The sequence below is a fragment of the Panthera pardus genome, unplaced genomic scaffold (assembly GCF_024362965.1).
Source record: "Panthera pardus isolate Hobbes unplaced genomic scaffold, ASM2436296v1 HiC_scaffold_12, whole genome shotgun sequence".
NCBI classification, from domain to species: domain Eukaryota; kingdom Metazoa; phylum Chordata; class Mammalia; order Carnivora; family Felidae; genus Panthera; species Panthera pardus.
The window spans coordinates 7184456-7201134 of NW_026526677.1; the positions used below are offsets into that span (position 1 = coordinate 7184456).

Sequence of the window (16679 nt, forward strand, 5' to 3'; positions counted from 1 at the left end):
GTTTAGGTCCCTGGCAACTGGACCCTACCTCGCTGTCCCCGGGGCTCCCAGGGGCTCCCCGTGGCGCGCATATGTGCATGTGCACGCGCGTGTCGTGTGTGCGTGTGCACGTCGTGTACGCGTGCGCATGCTCACCTTCCTCCACGTAGTCGATGGTGGAGAGATGCTGGAGGCGGCTGCACACCACGCTGCCCTGCCTCTGCAGCTGCGGGCGCTGAGCAGAAGATGGCAGGGAGCTGGCGGCCGAGGGCGGGCCGGACACAGTCTCCTGGGGGGCGGCGAGCTCTGAAGTCTGGTTCAGCTCAATGCAGTACTCGATGAGGCCGCTCATCAGCTCAGCCTGGGGGGGAGAAAGGGGCCACCCTGAGGCCTGGGCGGTGAGCCGTGGCCCAGGACACGGCCTTCCCACACTCTGCAGGGCGAGACGGATAAGGTGGACGGGCCCCTGCCTTCTGCTGGGGGAGGCCGATGCGGAAACAAACACCATTTACATAATAAAGGAAGGGGGGGTCAGGTGCTCTGTGGGCAGAGGGACAGGGGAGGCATCCACCTGGGGTGACTTCGGAGGTCAGTCCTGGAGGATGAGTAGGGGTCCCTGTCTCAGGTCTGGGAGGTGGGCTGGGCGAGAAAGAGCATTCTAGGCAGGAAGGCCGAGTGCCATGGGTGGCAGCAGTCAGGCCAGATGGGAAAGAAACTCAGCTGCGCGGAGACGATAAGGAAGGCAGGAAGAGGGCTCAGGCAGGGCGTCCTGGGTGGAAGGAACGGAGGGAGTTGTCGGAGAGAAGAACCTGCAGGCCCATGAGGAAGGCGGCGGTGGTCAGGTCACAGGGCTGAGGGTGGGGGACGCCCTCTGAGCACGTTCTTCAAAGGCGACACCTTCTCAACCAATTTTAAATATAACGCACCTTGACATAAAAGGTGAAGAGACCAGGTGTCAGTGAGCACAGAACAGACACCATGTGATGGGGACGCCAGGGGTCTGATGGGTCCACAGACAGCCAGCCGTCAGCGGGTGCAGTCCCTCGGTTAGACAACACCCTCACCGAGTGCCTGCCCCGTGCGAGGTCTACTATAGGCAGTGGGACACAGCAGGGACCGAGGAGGACCGAATGCCTGCCTCGTGCTCCCAAGAAGAGCACCCACAAGGGGTTGGGGGTCAGGGGCCAAGGGGATGGCCCCCCGCTGACAGAACAGCGGCCTGGCACCTGTGCCCGCACGGTGCAGCCAGAGGCCTCCCCGGAGCAACACACCCCGCCCTGGGGAGGGGGGCAGGGCAGGAACCGCTGCCTCGGCTCAGAAGGAAAAGCCGGCATCCATTCTCCACGCCTGCCTCCTTTTCTCATGCAAAGATTGGCTGGTGAGTGGGAGGGCAGCCAGTGGGGATAGAGGACACGGGGCTGTAAGCACAACAGGGAAGCCCTCAAAGTTCCCTGGAACAGAACCTCAATCACAGCGTGATGCTTCTGAGGTCCAGGGAGCCTGCCATTAAAACGACCCCACATCTGACCAAATTAATATCCATTCAGGATAAAGCCTGACCAGTAACAGAAGGGACTATTAGCCTTCCTCGACCTAATAGCCTTCCTCGACCAGATGGGGGTGTCTGTGAAAAACCTGCAGCTAACACCATACGTATTTCGAGCAAGACCAAACATACTCCCGCCCAAGGTCAGGAGCAAGCCAGGATGTCTGCTCACACCTACTCAACACTGTACTGGAAGTCCAGGAGTGGAATCAGTCAAGACAAACAGAGGCACACACACTGGAGGGTCAGAATACAACCGCCCCTATTAAACATGACATGACTGTCTACAGAGGAAACCCCAAAGAATCTGCAACAAAACTATTAAAACCAGCGAGTGAATTTAACAAAGTCGCAGGATATATGAGTGTGTAGATAACACAATCAATTGTATTTCTTTTTTTTTTTTTTTCTTTTAGAGAAAGAGTGAGCACAGGAAAGGGGCAGAGGGAGAGAGAGAGGATCTTAAGCAGGCTCTAAGCTCAGCAGCGCCCGATGTGGGGCTCGATTCCACAACCCTGGGATCATGACCTAAACTGAAATCAAGGGTCAGACAGATGCTCAACCTAGGTACCCAGGTGCCTCCAAATCAACTTCTACATACCACAATGAACCGAAAATTGATATTTAAAGAGGGGATGTTTGCCTCTCCCTTTTTCTTCTTCCTGTTGTGGAGCATGTAGATGTGATAGCTGGAGTTGAAGCAGTCATCCTGGACCATGAGGTAAATTTAAGAGAAGAGAATATGCGTGGTGGAGAAACAAAGTTAAAGGACTCTGAGTTCACAATAACAGATCTGGACTGCCTACCTATAATGTTACGTGAGAGAAGAAGAAATTTTTTTATGTTCCAAAAAAACAAATAAATAAAAATAAATAAAAAAGTACCATCTAGGGTAGCACCAAGGAAAGAAAGAAAGAAAGAAAGAGAAAGAAAGAAAAAAAAAAAGACAACCTTAAGGATAAATATAATAAAAGATGTACAATATCTCTATGCTGACAACTATAAAATATTAGTGAAAAGAAATCAAAGCCAAATAAAGGGAGATGTAGAAATTATTGGCCTGGAAGATTTAGGATGTTAATTCTCTCCAAAATTAATCTACACATTCAATGGAATCTTAATCTAAATCTCAGAAGACTTTTTTGGGGGGAGGAAGGGAAACAATCAACAAGCTTTTCCTGAAATTTATATGGAAATGCAAAGGAACTGGGATAGTCAAAAACAATTTTGGAAAAGAACAAAGTCCTAGAAATCATACTACCCGATTTCAAGTTTACTATTAAGTTTCAGTCATCAGTACAGTGGGATTATTAGTGAAAGACAAACACATAGATCAAGGGCACAGAACAGACAATCTAGAAATAGACCCACACACACTTGGCCAACTGAATTTCAACAGAGACACAGGGCAATTCAATGAAGACAGGGTAGTCTTTTCAACAGATAATGCTGGAACAAAAAGAAAAAAAAAGAGAGAGAGAGAGAGAGAGAGAGAGAGAGAGAGAGAATGTTGACCTATACATCACACTTCATGTAAAAAATTAACTTGAAATGGAGGGACAGGGAGCGGCAGGCACACATCTGCGTGACGGCTGTGGACGGCTTGGCAGTGTCTCCTCAAGTGAGCGTGTGCTGACCTGGGGGCCCAGCCATCCCACTCCCAGGGGGACGCCCACGTATGCGCACAAAGCACACGCATGACAGTGATCACGACAGCGTTGCTGGCAACAGTCCCAAACGGGAAATCCAAGTGTCCGTCAGCAATGGGTGGGAAAGTCAAGGCTGGGGAACGTGGACGATGGGACATCGGAGAGCCTCTCCAAAAGATCAAGCCACTGCCACCTGCAGGGGGGACAGAGCTCACAAACACACCACTGAGCAGAAGAAACCAGACAGAAGAGAACAAACTGAGGGAGCCTGTGCCAGAAGGTTCAAAAACAGGCAGAAAGACTCGAGGGTGAAACAAGTCAGGATGGGGGGGCCCTTGCTGGGAGGAGGCTCGAGGGGTGTCCTGGGGTCCTGGTTCTTTTTCGCAATCTGAAAGGTGTTATGTGGGTTTATTTTCAGAAAACCCGTTGAGCCATACACTTAGGATTTGGTAACTTTTCTCTACAGATGATACAATAACACATTTACTTTGAAAAGGGGTCTAGCCTAGTGATGTAAAAATGACAGAATCATCAGCAGAAGTGGGGACAGTCGTGTATGCAAAGCCGCGAGAGGGAAGACTTTGTGATGCTATAGGCCAGGGGGTCAGAGGAGCCACTGCAGGGGACAGGAGTGGCCAAGAGTTCACAGTCAAGCTGAGCCGGGGACGGAGGACAGCCATCTGTGTACTGGGGGTGGCAAGGCAGAGGCCACTGGGCTCGCAGCAGGGAGGTGCAGGGATGAGGGCCGTGTGCACAGAGTGAAACAAAGGTGCCGAGGGGCCTTCGCCCCGCCACGCCCACTTCTCCTCTGAGAGCACCCAACTCCCAGGGGGCCTCGAGGACTGGAGCCAGTGCCGGCTGGTCACACAGCCACAAGCCCAGCGTGGCATCTGCAAACCGGGCCTCTGACTCGCAAGAGTGGCTCTGGCTCAGCTGACGTCAGCTCCCCTGGTCCCCAGGCGCTCGGCAGCCCTCTCGCCTCCTTGTCAGCCAGCCCGGAGCCTCCAGTAGCCTGGGACCCCTTGAGCCCAGGCTACCCCACCCCGACCTCACCCCCCGTGCAGGCAATGCCCACTACCTGCTTGGAGTAGATCTTGAGCAGCCTGTTGACCGGGGTGCCCTCGTTGTCCCCATCGAACTCTAGCCACAGGACAGACTCCTCCTCCTCGGGAGAGGTGTGGTCCCACGACAGCTCCTGGAAACGCAGGCCCAGCAGGACGTGCTGGCCAGCAGGAGACACAGAGCTTGGATTCTCGGAGCCGAGTCCATTCCCCCACCCCAGCCTGCTCACGTGACACCAGGAGGGGATGCCTGGCCAGGCTATTTATCCCCAAGGCTGAGTCTAAATTCCTGTATGAGTTTCTCGGAGGAGTCCCCACTTTCATCAAACCCTCAAAGGGGGTTGTGGTCTGGGGAGGCTGAGAGCCCCTGACCCATGGCACTACTCACCAGCCGGTCAAGCCCCTGACAGTTGGGGCAGTCACGTGGGGGAAGGGGTGGGGGGTAGGGGGCTTTTCCATGAGATCAGCTGGGTAGCGTCTCAGCAGGCCGAGCTGGGCTCTGGGCCCAGCATACTTGGGCACAGGTGCCCAGGAGGGGCTGGGATCTCTCTCTGGGGGTAAGTCACCCAAAACTTTTCTGCTGGCTTAGGACAGACTCTGGCCCAAGTGCAGAGAAACTGCCCCACAGGGCAGGATGCCGACACCACCATCTACGCAGGGAACCAACCGACAGCCTATGCCAAATACAGGGGAAGAAGCCCGACTCTGGCAGCCGGAGAGGGCTTCTAGTCATGAGGCTTTTCTGGAAAACCAATAGCTAGTCTCCAGCCATTGGTCCGGCAGAGTGGCCAGGCCAGGCCAGACCCCCTCCACCCAGAGGCTTTAATCCCAGCCCCAGCCTCCCCTTTCCTTAGCTGCCCTCCTGCCTAGCGTGCTGACAGAAAAGCTGACCTAGAGCAGACCCCAAGGAAGCTCCCAGGGTGACACTGGAAGCCCCAGGGACCGTCCGAGGGGGAGGGAAGCCACACAGGCCATCCAGTCTGCCTCCGGGCCAACCACCAGCCCGCGAGAAGCAGGAAGGCCCGCGTGAGCACCCCGTGCCCTCTCCAGTGAGGCTCCCTGCTCCCCCAACCCAGGTCCCACCCTGGAGAAGCTGGAGGTACCTTCTCCCTGCTGTCGATGACATGCACGCCCTCCAGACTGATGGCCACCACCACCGGCTTTCGCCCGCCCCGGTGCAAAAAGCCCTGGGCCGGCTTGTCAACCTCACCATGGAAGAAGGCACACCTGGGAAGGGGAACTGCCATTAGCCGGTCACCTCCCGCACCAGGAACAGACCGTCCGGGGTCACCCTCCTCAATGCTCTGGCCAGGCCCTGCCCTGGGCATATGAGAAGTTTAAGCCATTTTGGTGACCGACGGTTAAATGGAAACCTGCCCCTGGGGAGGGAGAAACAGAGAGGGGGTGGGAGGGAGGCTTCCTGGGGGTGGTGGCATCTGCACTGGCCATGCAGGACAGGAGGGCTTGAACAGGCAGGGGGAGGAGAGAAGCGTCACAGAGAAGGGCAGGCACCTCAGACGGAGAGAAGAGTGTGAACCTGGGGGTGGGACAGAGGAGGCTACGTCTGGGGAACCGCCAGGAGGGGATGGGGCTGAGGCTGCTGGCAGCTGCCAGGCCGTATCAGGTTGGGAGAACTCCGCTGCCCACGGTCTGTCAGGCCAAGACCCTTCAGCAGCAGTGGGGTCAAGTTGCACCTGCTCGGGGCCATGAGGGGACAGGGGCCACTCAGGGAGGCTTCAGGGCTTGACACGGGGAAGGGGAAAAGGTATAGTGGCCTTGGCACACCAACTCACTGAGCCGCCACCCTCTCCCCCTGCCCCGCCACGTCCTTCCCTCTCCTATGTCTGTCTGGCCTGCCGCCCCCTCGCACCAGGCGAAGCCAGAGCCCTTGCTGAGTCCCACTCTCTGTGACAGCCTGCACCCTCGCTCCGGGACTGGCCTGGAGGCAAGCACGTGCTCCTCTGGGTCCTGAGAGCAGCCTTGCTCCTGTCCCTGCTCCTGGAAGACTTCTACAGGTTCAGCGGATGGCTGGGACTCCTACCTCACTGAGGACACGGAAGCAACCAGAAGCAGCCACTTGGCTACCCTCATCTCAGTTTCTCACCCTCTGTCGGATCAGCCTGATCTGTACACACACATTCGCTCACCATAAAAATTAAAAGCCTCTGCCCCCGCATCCACCCATAAAGGCTGCATCTCTGGACTCCACTGCACAGCACCGACCCCTGAAGGGGCCAGCCATACCCGCCGTCTCCTGTCTCTTCTCACTCTCCTCCACCCGCTGCCACCCCCACGATGCTGAAACCAAGGTCAACCATCAACCACCCAGGGCACGTTGAATTCGACCCGGAAGCGGTAGCGTGCGACGCTTGGTCACTTCCTCCTCCCTGACACTTCCCACTGCCCGGCTCGTAGAGACCCACCCGCCCGCCTCGCCGTCCCGGGGCCTCCTTGCGCCTGTCCACTCGCACCTCCTTGGCCATGTCTTCAGGCTCCAGGTTTCAAACCGCCCAGATGCTGATGCTCACCAATGACTACCCGACTCTAGACTCAGAAACCTAACTGCCCGCCCGGAATCGCCAGCTGGGTATCTAGCGAGGATCTCAAAATCAACACGTCCAAATCCAAACCCCCAAACGTTCCCCAACCCGCTCCGTGGCACGGTCCCGTCTCGGCTGATGACCCCATCGTTCATGTGCTCACGCCAGACACCTGGAGTTCTGCCTCCTCACCTTCATCCGTCCCACTGTCCGTCTGTCTAGCAAATCCTGTCGACCGTACCCTCAAACACCCCGGCATCTGACCGCGTCTCACTTCCTGCGTTATTACCAGCCAGCCTGACCCGTATCTCCCCTTCGGGGCACGGCCACACTGTCCTCGCCGGTCACCCGGCTGCCGCTCGTGCCACCTGAGGTCTCTACTTCTGCTGCTGTCTGACTTCCCACCGGAAAGGCGGCCTCACCAGGCAGGGCCTGCGTCTCTCTGCTCACCGAGGTATCGCCAGCGCCTCGATCGCTGGCACGCAGCAGGTACCCGAGAGCCACCGACCACTGTTGGTGGCGTGAGAGAACTGGCCACGCGCAAGGTCCGCGGGCCCAGCGGCCAGGTGACCGTGGCGGGTGGAAGGAGGGTCGCCGCCCGGCCTGGGACAGGTGCAAGGGGAGGACAGGGGTCCGGCTCGGTCCCCGTGGGGCCCAAGACACGCCCCACGTGAGGACAGAGTTCGGCGGGCGCAGAGGTGGGCACCCTGGCAGGCCGTGCAGACTGTTGGGCTGTCAGGGGAGGGGACAGCAGAGGCCCCGTGGCCGTGGCTGCCCGTGGCGATGACAGCCAGGGGGTCGCTCACCCGTAAAAGGGCAGCTCGTGGCTCTTGAGGAGGTAGGCACGGTAGTGGGTGCTGAGGGAGGCCCCGCGCCCGCTGTCACCGCCGGCCGCTTCCTTCACCTTGCAGTAGGCGTTCAGCAGGCCCTGCTCCCCCGGCCCCGCCTTGGCCCCGCGGCCCCGGAGGGCAGCAAAGAGCCCGTGGCCCCGCTTGCAGAGGTGGGCGGGGAGGAAGGAGTCCAGCTTCTCCCTGCGGAGGAAGGAAGTGGGGGGCTCAGTGGGAGGCGGGGCTCCGGGGCGGGGGCCTGGCCAGAGGGGCCGAGGTCCTCGGGGTGCAGCGCGCTCACGGGCAGGGGCAGGCGAGGCCCCGGACGAGGACCGCCAGAGAGCCCACTGCCGTGAGCCCCGCGGCAAGCCTGGCTGGTGACAGGCCTGGAGGACAGGCTGGGACACCAAAGGGGGAGCCGAGACCAGGCCCGCCGCACAGCCAGCCTGTGGCTAGAGGGTTTCGGCGCAGCGTCTGTGTCACTGAGTCAGGAAGGTTTGGATTTCCGAGCTAGTGGAACTTTTACAACCAAAAAACAGGACAGCCAGTGACCTACATATACCTCTCCACGGATTTTCTGCCAAAGAGGGACATAAAAAAAAAAAAAAAAAAATCAACCCACAATCCATCAACACAGGTTCGACAAGAAAAGCTCGCAACCATAAAGAACCTCGGCATAGCCGCACTGTTCCCGCGTCAGGCAGCGCTCTGACCGTGCGGGCTGCGTGCCAGCTGCTCCCAGCTGGGGGCAGCCGGAGGTGTGTCCTCGGGCAGCGAGGACCTTCTCAGAGGCCCAGCTTCCCCAGGGATAAAACGAGGACACCAACCGCTGGTTGCATGGAAGGGCGCCAGCAGGTGCCTGGCACCTAAAAAGTACCGCTGAGGTTGCCATTTTCACCACAGAAGGGAGGGGTCTCTCCTGGGGCTTCTGGACGACCAAACACCCCCCGCCACCCCCCGCCAGCGGGAAGGCTGAGGTGAGGAAGGAGCTCGCGCCGGCCTGGTGGCCAACGGCGGGGCAGTGTGAGAAGGGGTGTCCAGGGGGCCGTCGCCCTTCTCGGGGCTGCTGTGGGCACTTTCGTTGCTCGTGCTCCCGTATCCCATCTTCCAGCGACAACTCTCGCCTGTCATCTGGAAATCCCGCCTCCCCCACACCCGTCCGTGGGGCCTGGGCAGGCTCAGGGGAAGGGGACGTCAGAGTGAGTCTGAGGGCTCTTGTGGGTCAGGGAAGAGGCCTCTCCCAATACACAACTGGCCTGCCTGAGTGTGAGCTGGCCCAGAGGACACGGGGCCGGGCCAGGAGAACGAGGACAGGCGTCTGGGGATCTAACCGGAGCCTCTGCACCTCTGGATCCATCCAGAGCTGACAAAGTCCCTCAAGTACAAACACTTTGGGTTGCGTAAAGCAGCAGACACTCCCGAGGGGCAGGATCCCTACGGCCACCAGCTCCAGCCAGCTCCGTGGGGAGCCCTCCGGCTCGACTGAGCCAGGTGGTAAGTGTGGGGCCCCAGCTCTTAGTCACCTGGCACAGGGCCCTGTCTCTGCACATCCTCTCCCCCAACACGCCGCCCACTACAGTGCTGGGGTGGGAGGAGTCTGGGGTCTAGGAGCAGGCTGTGCCGAAAGTTCATCTCCACTGCAATTACCTCTAAACCTCAGGACCATTGTCCGTGGAGGTCAGAGTCCGGCCTGGTGTGCTTCTGGGGCACACTCACTCTCACAGCAGAGAGCACTGCTTCTCGGGAGGGGGTGGGAAGCCCAGAGCCCGCAGGCTGGAGTGCCCGGGGAACGGGATCTCATCCCTGGAGTGCGGAACTAAGCTGGACGGTCACCGGTGACGGGGGTCAGTCCCCGGAAGAACCAGCTCACCTCCTTCCTGACCTCAAATGGAGGCTCCACCCTCATGCACGCCTGGGGGCTCCTCTCACAGGTGTCACTTCACCCAAAGCTCCCACTTCTCAGGCCCTTCAGCCCAGAGCAGACGAGGAAAAGGAGGCTCAGAGAGGTGGGGTGAGTTGCCCAAGGTCACACAGCGTCGGGGCCAGCCCCAGGGGGCCTACGCCTCCCGACTCCAGATCTTGTCAGGTCACCCGCAAGCAGGGCTCCAGGACGACCCTCCCCACCCCGTGCCCCCGCCCCAGGTCCCACGGGCCCTCACCTCACGGCACAGGCAGTGGGCTGGCCAGGCTGGTAGGGCCCGAGCTGCACGCGGCACACCAGGGCGCCCAGGGTCTCGCAGTCCTCCACGTCACATGGGTACCGTGCGGCCAGCACGTTGCCTTTGGCCTCCTCATAGAGCAGCCGCAGGACCTCCTCGTCGTGGATCTGTGGGCCGGTGCGGGACGGAGGGGCTGCTCAGCTGGGGCGGCACACCAGTGTCCAGGGGTCTGCGGACAAGGGGAGGCCGGACACAGGGCCCCAGGGACGGGGGCACCGCCTGGCGCTCACCGCCTCACCTGGAGCTCCCGCCGCTTTGGGAAAAACACGTTCCTTCGGAACTGCAGGGAAGGCTCATCTGGGGAGAGAGGCTGGGGTCACCGCCCGGCTCCCCGGCTCGGTCCGGCCCGGCCCTCTCCCGACAGGCCTAGTGCCCCCCTCACCCACCACGACTGACAAAGCCGGAGGGCTGTCCAGAGGCTGGGAGGCTGGCTTGTCTCAATGCGCTTGCTGACCCCCGGGGCCACCCCCCTCCTGGGTTCCCCTCAAGGATCCTGCAAACGCTGGTTAGTGAGGCCCAAAGGCCCAAGGGGCTGCCCTCCCTGGCCCCCGGCACAGTCTGCCCCCCACCCCTCCACACCAAGGATCTTCCCCTGGAAGGAGTGGCCGAAGGTGCCTGGGAGAGATGCGGGCCAGCGGGCAGCGGCACTGACCCATGGCCACATCGTCATCGGGGGCGTCGGTAAAACGCAGCAGCAGTTCTGGCCACTGGCGGCCCAGCTTGTAGGGCTGGTGCTTGGGCTTCAGCTGCACCTCTGCGGGATGAGAGGGGAAGCGGCCGTGAGTGTGGCCTCTGACCAGTACGACTGTCACCCGCGAACGAAGGCGACGACGATGGCCTTCGTGGCCGGTATTAACTGAGCAGGTACAAGCACCCCGAACCATTTCGAGTGGTTTACGTGCATCTGCTCTGTAAGAACGCTATGCTCGTTTCACTCAGGCAGAGAAATGAGGCACAGAGAGGTTAAGTCACTTGTCCGAAGTCACACAACAGGTGAGAGAGGGTCAGGCTCTAGGCAGCACCAGCCTCTGACTGTTCCCTCCAGCACGAGAGGCGGTGGCCGACAGAAAGCGCCAGAGATGGTGGTCCAGAAGAACCCAGCACTGCCATTAGGAAGCAGAGCCCAAAGCTGATAACTGGGACCCACAGACCCAAGCGGCTGCCCTCTCTTGCCCCTGGCGGAGCCTGGGCTTCCTCCTCTCCAGGCCTCACCTCCAGCATCCTCCCCAGGAACTCTGGCTGACCTTTATTCCATGCCATCCAGCTTGCCCACCTCATTTCCTCCTCACTCCTTCTCCCGCTCGGCTCCTGCCATACCGGCCTTCTTCAATAGCTTGAATCTCCCCAGCATGTCGGTGCCTCAGGGCCTTTGTACGCGCTGTTCCTCCAGCCTCAGGCATCCCCCCACACCGCCCCCCACATGACTGGCTGGCTTGGGTCTCAGTTCAAGCGTGTCCTTCCCCAGACCCTTCACTGAGGCAGCTCCCCTCATCAACTTCCTCCATGCCAACTACACCCTCATGTGGTTGCCTTTACGGCGTTTACCGCTATCTGATGTCACCTCCCTGCCTATGCTCCACTAGCTGCTGAGTCCTCAGGTCACCTGGGCAAGAGCGGCTCTATCCCATTCACTGCTTTACCGCTGGCCCACCGCAGGCCCTCACATGGGTGGACAGAATGGCCAAGTGCATCTCTCGTGGCCCCTTGACTCTGGGCAGCCAGCTGGCCCCAGGGCTTGACACCCCAGGCCAGGAATGAGAAAGCACTTTCACCTTACGCGTCAGTGACCACAGCCTTTGAGAAGTCAGAGGCCACTTCCAAGCCATCAGATGAATGAGGATGGCTGCTGGAGGTAGGGGAGTGGGGAAGTGGCAATATCCGTGCCATCAACTAGCTACTCCTGCCTTCTGACCCTGCTTCTGACCCCTATCTCCTCCCTCATCCCCCACCAGGGGGCTGGGCGCCTTATCCTGCCAGCATGAAGCCAAGGGTCTTTATCTCTGTTCTTTGGGCTTCCATCTGATCCTCGATCTTTTTTTTTTTTTTTTTTTTTTTTGGGAGAGAGAGGGCGCAAGTAAGCAAGGGGCAGAGAGGGGAGAGAGAGAAAAGCTGGGTTCACCCAAAGCGGGGCTCGTATTCTCCCGAAGTGGGGCTCGAGCTCACCCGGAGTGGGACTTAAACTCACGAACTGTGAGATCACGACCTGAGCCAAAGTCAGTTGCTTAACCAACTGAGCCACCCAGGCGCCCCCATCTGGTCCCTGATCTTAACACAAAACAGTAGCCAAATCCCCCCAAACTGGTCTCCCTCCTGCTTGCAGCGTCTCCCATCCACCCCTGCATTCAGCTTCCTCACACCCCTTTCTCCTCCAATGTTTCTCAGATACTCAGATTTCCCAGTGGTTCCTTGTCCCTCATTTCCAACCTAGATCCTTGCCCACACCCATCTGCCACCGCCTCTGCCACACCCAGTGGCAGCGCCCTCTCCCCTCCAAGAAAGGCTCCGTCTTCAACCCTACCCACCCGGCCACTCAGCCTCCACATGCTTTCCACCGGGATGCTCAGAGGATGCCAGAGCCAGAGGGTACAGAGACCATCCACTGAACAGGTGGGAAACTGAAGTCCAAAGAAAGACAGTGCCTGCCCAAGGCCACCAAGAGTTAGTGGCAACCAGGACCACAGCTCCTGCACCACACTTCAGACTGCGAGTTCCCCCAGGGCAGGGACACCTTTGGGCCTGCTTCCCACTGTGTCCCCGGCATTTAGATCACTGGCCGCCACAGGGGTGCTGGGAGGTGGCTCTGGACCTACCTGTGAGGTGACCAAGGTAACTGGCTAGCTGGGACCTCTGGACACACTGAGAGGGAGAGTGGACCAGGGGCAATGGTGCCCTTCCTTCTGTCTACAGCCCAGCCCTGATCTCGAGCTCCAGCAGCTCAGGGGACTCCCGTGATCAGAGCAGGACTACGCTGACCCTGCGGTCCCACACACTTTCAGACAGGACCTTCCTGTCTGGAGGCTTTCACTCGAATGAGACTGATGGTCCCTGGAGCCTGTTCCATGCAGAGTGACAAGGGCACTGAGAAGGACAAACATTCCCCAAACATCCAGCTTGAGGGGTGGCTCCAGCCCACAGCACCCCTCCCCCCTTACAGCCCTGGGGCATTTGTCATAGCTTAACCCACTCTGGGGTTGGGGGGCAGCCAAGGGTTCCGAGGGGCCTGAGTCAAAGAAGAAATGGCCTTTCAGCCTTCCCGAACCCAGCCAGGGAACCAAGTGGGCACTGACTTCATGCTGGGGCCTCTAGCCACCCTCCTCCTGGACAGGGTGGTGCCCCAGGGTGACCCGGGCCGGCCACACAGGCAGCCCATTCATGTTCTTGCGAGGGGGGGGACAGGAATGTGAAGAGGAGGGAGTGGGGGCGGAGGAAGTAGGAGGAGCTGCCCAGCTGCAGGGACAGACAGAGCCTGAGGCGGGGCAGGGGCCAGCTGAAACCCTTGAAACAGACACCGCCAGCTTCCCAAAGATACAAACCAAGGGGCTCGCAGTTTCCACCCACACCCGGAGGGTGGAAAAGGGGGCAGCTGAGCTGGATGGGGAATGGGTGGAGGAGACCTGCCAGCAGGAAGAGGGTGGGCGAGAGTAGCAGCTGGACAGGAAGCTCCAACGGGGCAGGGTGGGGGGTTGGACACAGGACATGGACAGGATGGAGATACACAGGATGGGCACTCTGTCTCCCACTGGTCACTAGAGATTCTCCCTCTGGGGCAGAGGCACAAATCCCACTGGCCTGACAAAGAGGTAACCACTAGGGGCCCTGGGGGACACATCACCCCCTTCTTGCCCCTGTTCCTCTACAAGAAAGGAGAATATTTAAGCTCAGCAGACATGCCTGGCCCTGGCACCTGTTGGGGCACCCTCTCCTTTGGCCTTCTTCCTGTGCGAGCCAGCAGGCCAGGGACCCTATTCAGAGGCCTCAGGGACACCCCCACCCCCCACCCTGCCCCCAGGCCTGAGGATGTGGAGAGCTACCGCCTCCCCACCTTGGGATCTCAGCCTGAAAGGACAGGACACAGGTGGTCATGGACCAGAAACCAAGCAGGGCTGGACACCCCGTGCAGAAAAGTCAAGTTCCCACTCGTCCTGTCCACCCCACCCTCGGGGGTGGCTGCTTCCTTGGCCCACCTTCCTCCCTGCCCCAACGAGGAGGTTGCAGTTCAGAGGCTGGCTGAGGGGGCCCTGTCCAGGCTTCCATTCTGATCTGGGTCCTACCAGTCACTGAACCCACCACTCCAAACCTCACCTTCTTCATCTGTAAGACAGGGCTGGGCCATTAGGGTGAGGAGAGATTCTGCTCAAGAAATGCCAGCTCAGGTTGTGGCATGGACCACATGCTCAGTGAATGCAGATCCCTTCCATCCCTGTCCCCCAGTCCTGATCCTCTTCATGCCCCAGATCCAGCACCAGCGAGGCTGAGGGGCAGGCTTGACCCCTCCTCTGCCACCAGCAGAGAGAGAGTGGGGGCAGAGGATCCAGGTGTCCTAAAAGCGGTGGACAGCTCCAGGACATACAGAAGTCCCACTTTCTCCTGATGTCTGTGGCCAGAGGTTCCGGAAGCTGTCCCCTCCCTACCGGTCATTGCCCTGCCAACCCTCCGGCCTGGGCTTCTGACTGCCAAGCCTTACCCAGCAGAGGGGAGACAAGCCAGAGTGCAAAGACCTCCAGGGCGATGTCTGGGAGCTGTAGGACCTCACGGACAGCCCGGTGGAGCTCGTGGGCATTAAGTGAGGGCAGGTTCTCCACGGCCAGGGGCACCACTGTGTCATCCGCCAGGTACACCAGCACGTCAGCTGCTGCAACAACAGAAACTGGGCAGGGTCAGCTGGGCCTGCTACGTAGGCAGAGGCATGCTGACCAGGAACCCTCTACCCCCCTCCACCGGGGCAAGAGCCCCTCTCCCCTGCTGCCCCAATCCCTTAGAATGCCTCTATACTCTAGAGGCAGAGCCCCAGCATCTTCAAGAGACCCTGTGACAAGTGCTGTTAAGGCTTATCTGAGACCCTCAAACCACCCAGAAACACAGCAACTCTGGCCCGGCCCTAACTCCCCACCCTATCTCCCTAGGCTTCTTCCTTGATGGAGAACATTCCACAGGTGAGAACTGAGGCAGAGACAGGCCAAACCCGTCCTGAGATTATAGGAGTTAGTGTATCAGGCTTCGAGGCAGGAGAGTTGGCAACTGGCTATTATCCTCAGGCAAGTAGCTGTCTCTCTCTGGCCCCAGCTAAGATAGAACAGGGGATTCCTAAGGCCACCCCAGGGTAAAGCAAGTTCCAGGGTTCAAGCTCCATAGGATTCTCCAAGCCTCAGGACTCAATACCATGGCCTTCCAGGACAGTCTAACTAGGCCAGGAGAAATATAACCTAAAAAGTTGAGTGTTCACTTGTGTCGGCTTTGTAGGATTCTTATTTGGAGCCTGGTGCCGAAGGGAGACCCTCACTCAAAGACAAGCTGTGAATCCAATGGGGTAAAGCCTATGAAAGGCAGAGGTATAGTTTATCATCAACACACATGAACGTGCGTTTTGGATCTCCAGTCTGTTCTGCCTGTAACAGCTACTTTCTTGCCAGACCATAAAATAATTTCCAGGAGGCTGTGATTCAGACTCACTTTTCAGGTAGGGAAAACAGAGTCGATGCAGGCTCCAGTACCCACTGACTTAACCTCTCTAGGGCCCAATTTCCTTCCTTATAAAATGAAGATAATGATGCCTGCTTTCACCCTGCTGTTTGTGAGAAAGAAATCAAAGAAAGTCAAGGTGGCACTTTCATTCATGAGGTTTCATTTCAATTTCACAGCTATGTAAGATATGCTCATTTTACAGATGAAGAAAGGGAAGTTCAAGAACAGTACCCAACTTGGCCAACAGCCTAGTGACAGAGCCCACGTCCTCTGTCTTTTGTCACTTTTCACACCGCCACAGACCTTATTTGTTAATTACTATATAATATTCTCTTTAATGAAAGAGATGACAAGCCAGGGCCACTTCCCCAGGGCTGAGACACAAACTGGGTATGGAGATTAGGTGATGGGGACAGGGACCCACCTCGGGCTCCCACGGAGGACACGCTGCTTCGATGGGACCGCTCAGCGGGGCCCGGTTGCCCAGCATTGCCTTCTGTCCCGTCCATCTACACAAGGAAAGAGAAAGAACGGCCACTGGGGGGAGGGAGTGTCCAGGGATGAGGGGACTGGGGAAACTCAAACTCTCACTGAGGAAGGCTGGAGTCCCGGGCTGATCTGCGAAAGTGAACAGCGTTGGCTGGGGGCACCGGTGTGCACACCAGCGGGTCTTCAGCCAACTCAAGCTCGAGGCTGGTGGTCAGGTGCGGGGTCGACTCGCCGGGATGCCCCGGGCAGGGCACGGCGCCTTCCCATCCGCGGTGAGGACCCGCGCAGGGCGTCGCCGCGCTCTCACCTCGCAGGGAGTCAGTGCCCGCCGCTTCAGCCCAGGGTCCTGGTCTAACTCCGACCCCTCCGGTCCGACTCCAGCTCCGAAACCGGGTAAGACTCTGGCACCCGCTCGGGGTCCGGCTACCGGGGCGAGGACGCGGAAGCTGGGGCGGAGGAAGCGCGACGCGCACGGCCCCGCCTCCCAAGCCGCAGGAACCAATGGGAGCCCGGGGCTGCGGCGCACGCGCCCTGCCTGGCCCCGGCGCGCTCTCGCCTCTCACGGGCCCGCGGAAACCTGGGCCTCGCGTGTTTGGTTACGCCCCTGGTCCCCAGGCGGCCGCGCCGCGAAACATCCCCGCCACCAACACGGTGACCGAGGGCAGCGCCCCCCCCCCCCCCCCTCCA

General features: G+C 59.1%; 1 protein-coding gene across 7 annotated transcripts in view; it reads right to left on the reverse strand.

Moving 5' to 3' along the window:
* FRMD8 (FERM domain containing 8) overlaps window positions 1-16466 on the reverse strand; it is a 37596-nt gene extending 21130 nt beyond the window's left edge. For 2 of the 7 annotated variants that reach the window (XR_008421095.1, XM_053899458.1), the window contains exons 1-10: window positions 16300-16409; window positions 15928-16012; window positions 14506-14673; window positions 10474-10575; window positions 10060-10118; window positions 9762-9928; window positions 7582-7806; window positions 5339-5462; window positions 4253-4396; window positions 136-340 (exon numbers count right to left, since the gene is read on the reverse strand). Coding sequence is in view for 5 of the 7 variants with exons in the window: in XM_053899458.1 (XP_053755433.1) it covers window positions 136-340; window positions 4253-4396; window positions 5339-5462; window positions 7582-7806; window positions 9762-9928; window positions 10060-10118; window positions 10474-10575; window positions 14506-14673; window positions 15928-16012 (1279 nt within the window). In the remaining 2 variants the exon portion in view is untranslated. Of the gene's footprint in view, window positions 1-135; window positions 341-550; window positions 749-4252; window positions 4397-5338; window positions 5463-7581; window positions 7807-9761; window positions 9929-10059; window positions 10119-10473; window positions 10576-14505; window positions 14674-15927; window positions 16013-16299 lie in introns of those variants that run through there. The other 5 variants (XM_019414963.2, XM_053899459.1, XR_008421096.1 and 2 more) reach the window with 4 other exon arrangements.
* Window positions 16467-16679: the final 213 nt, after the last annotated feature.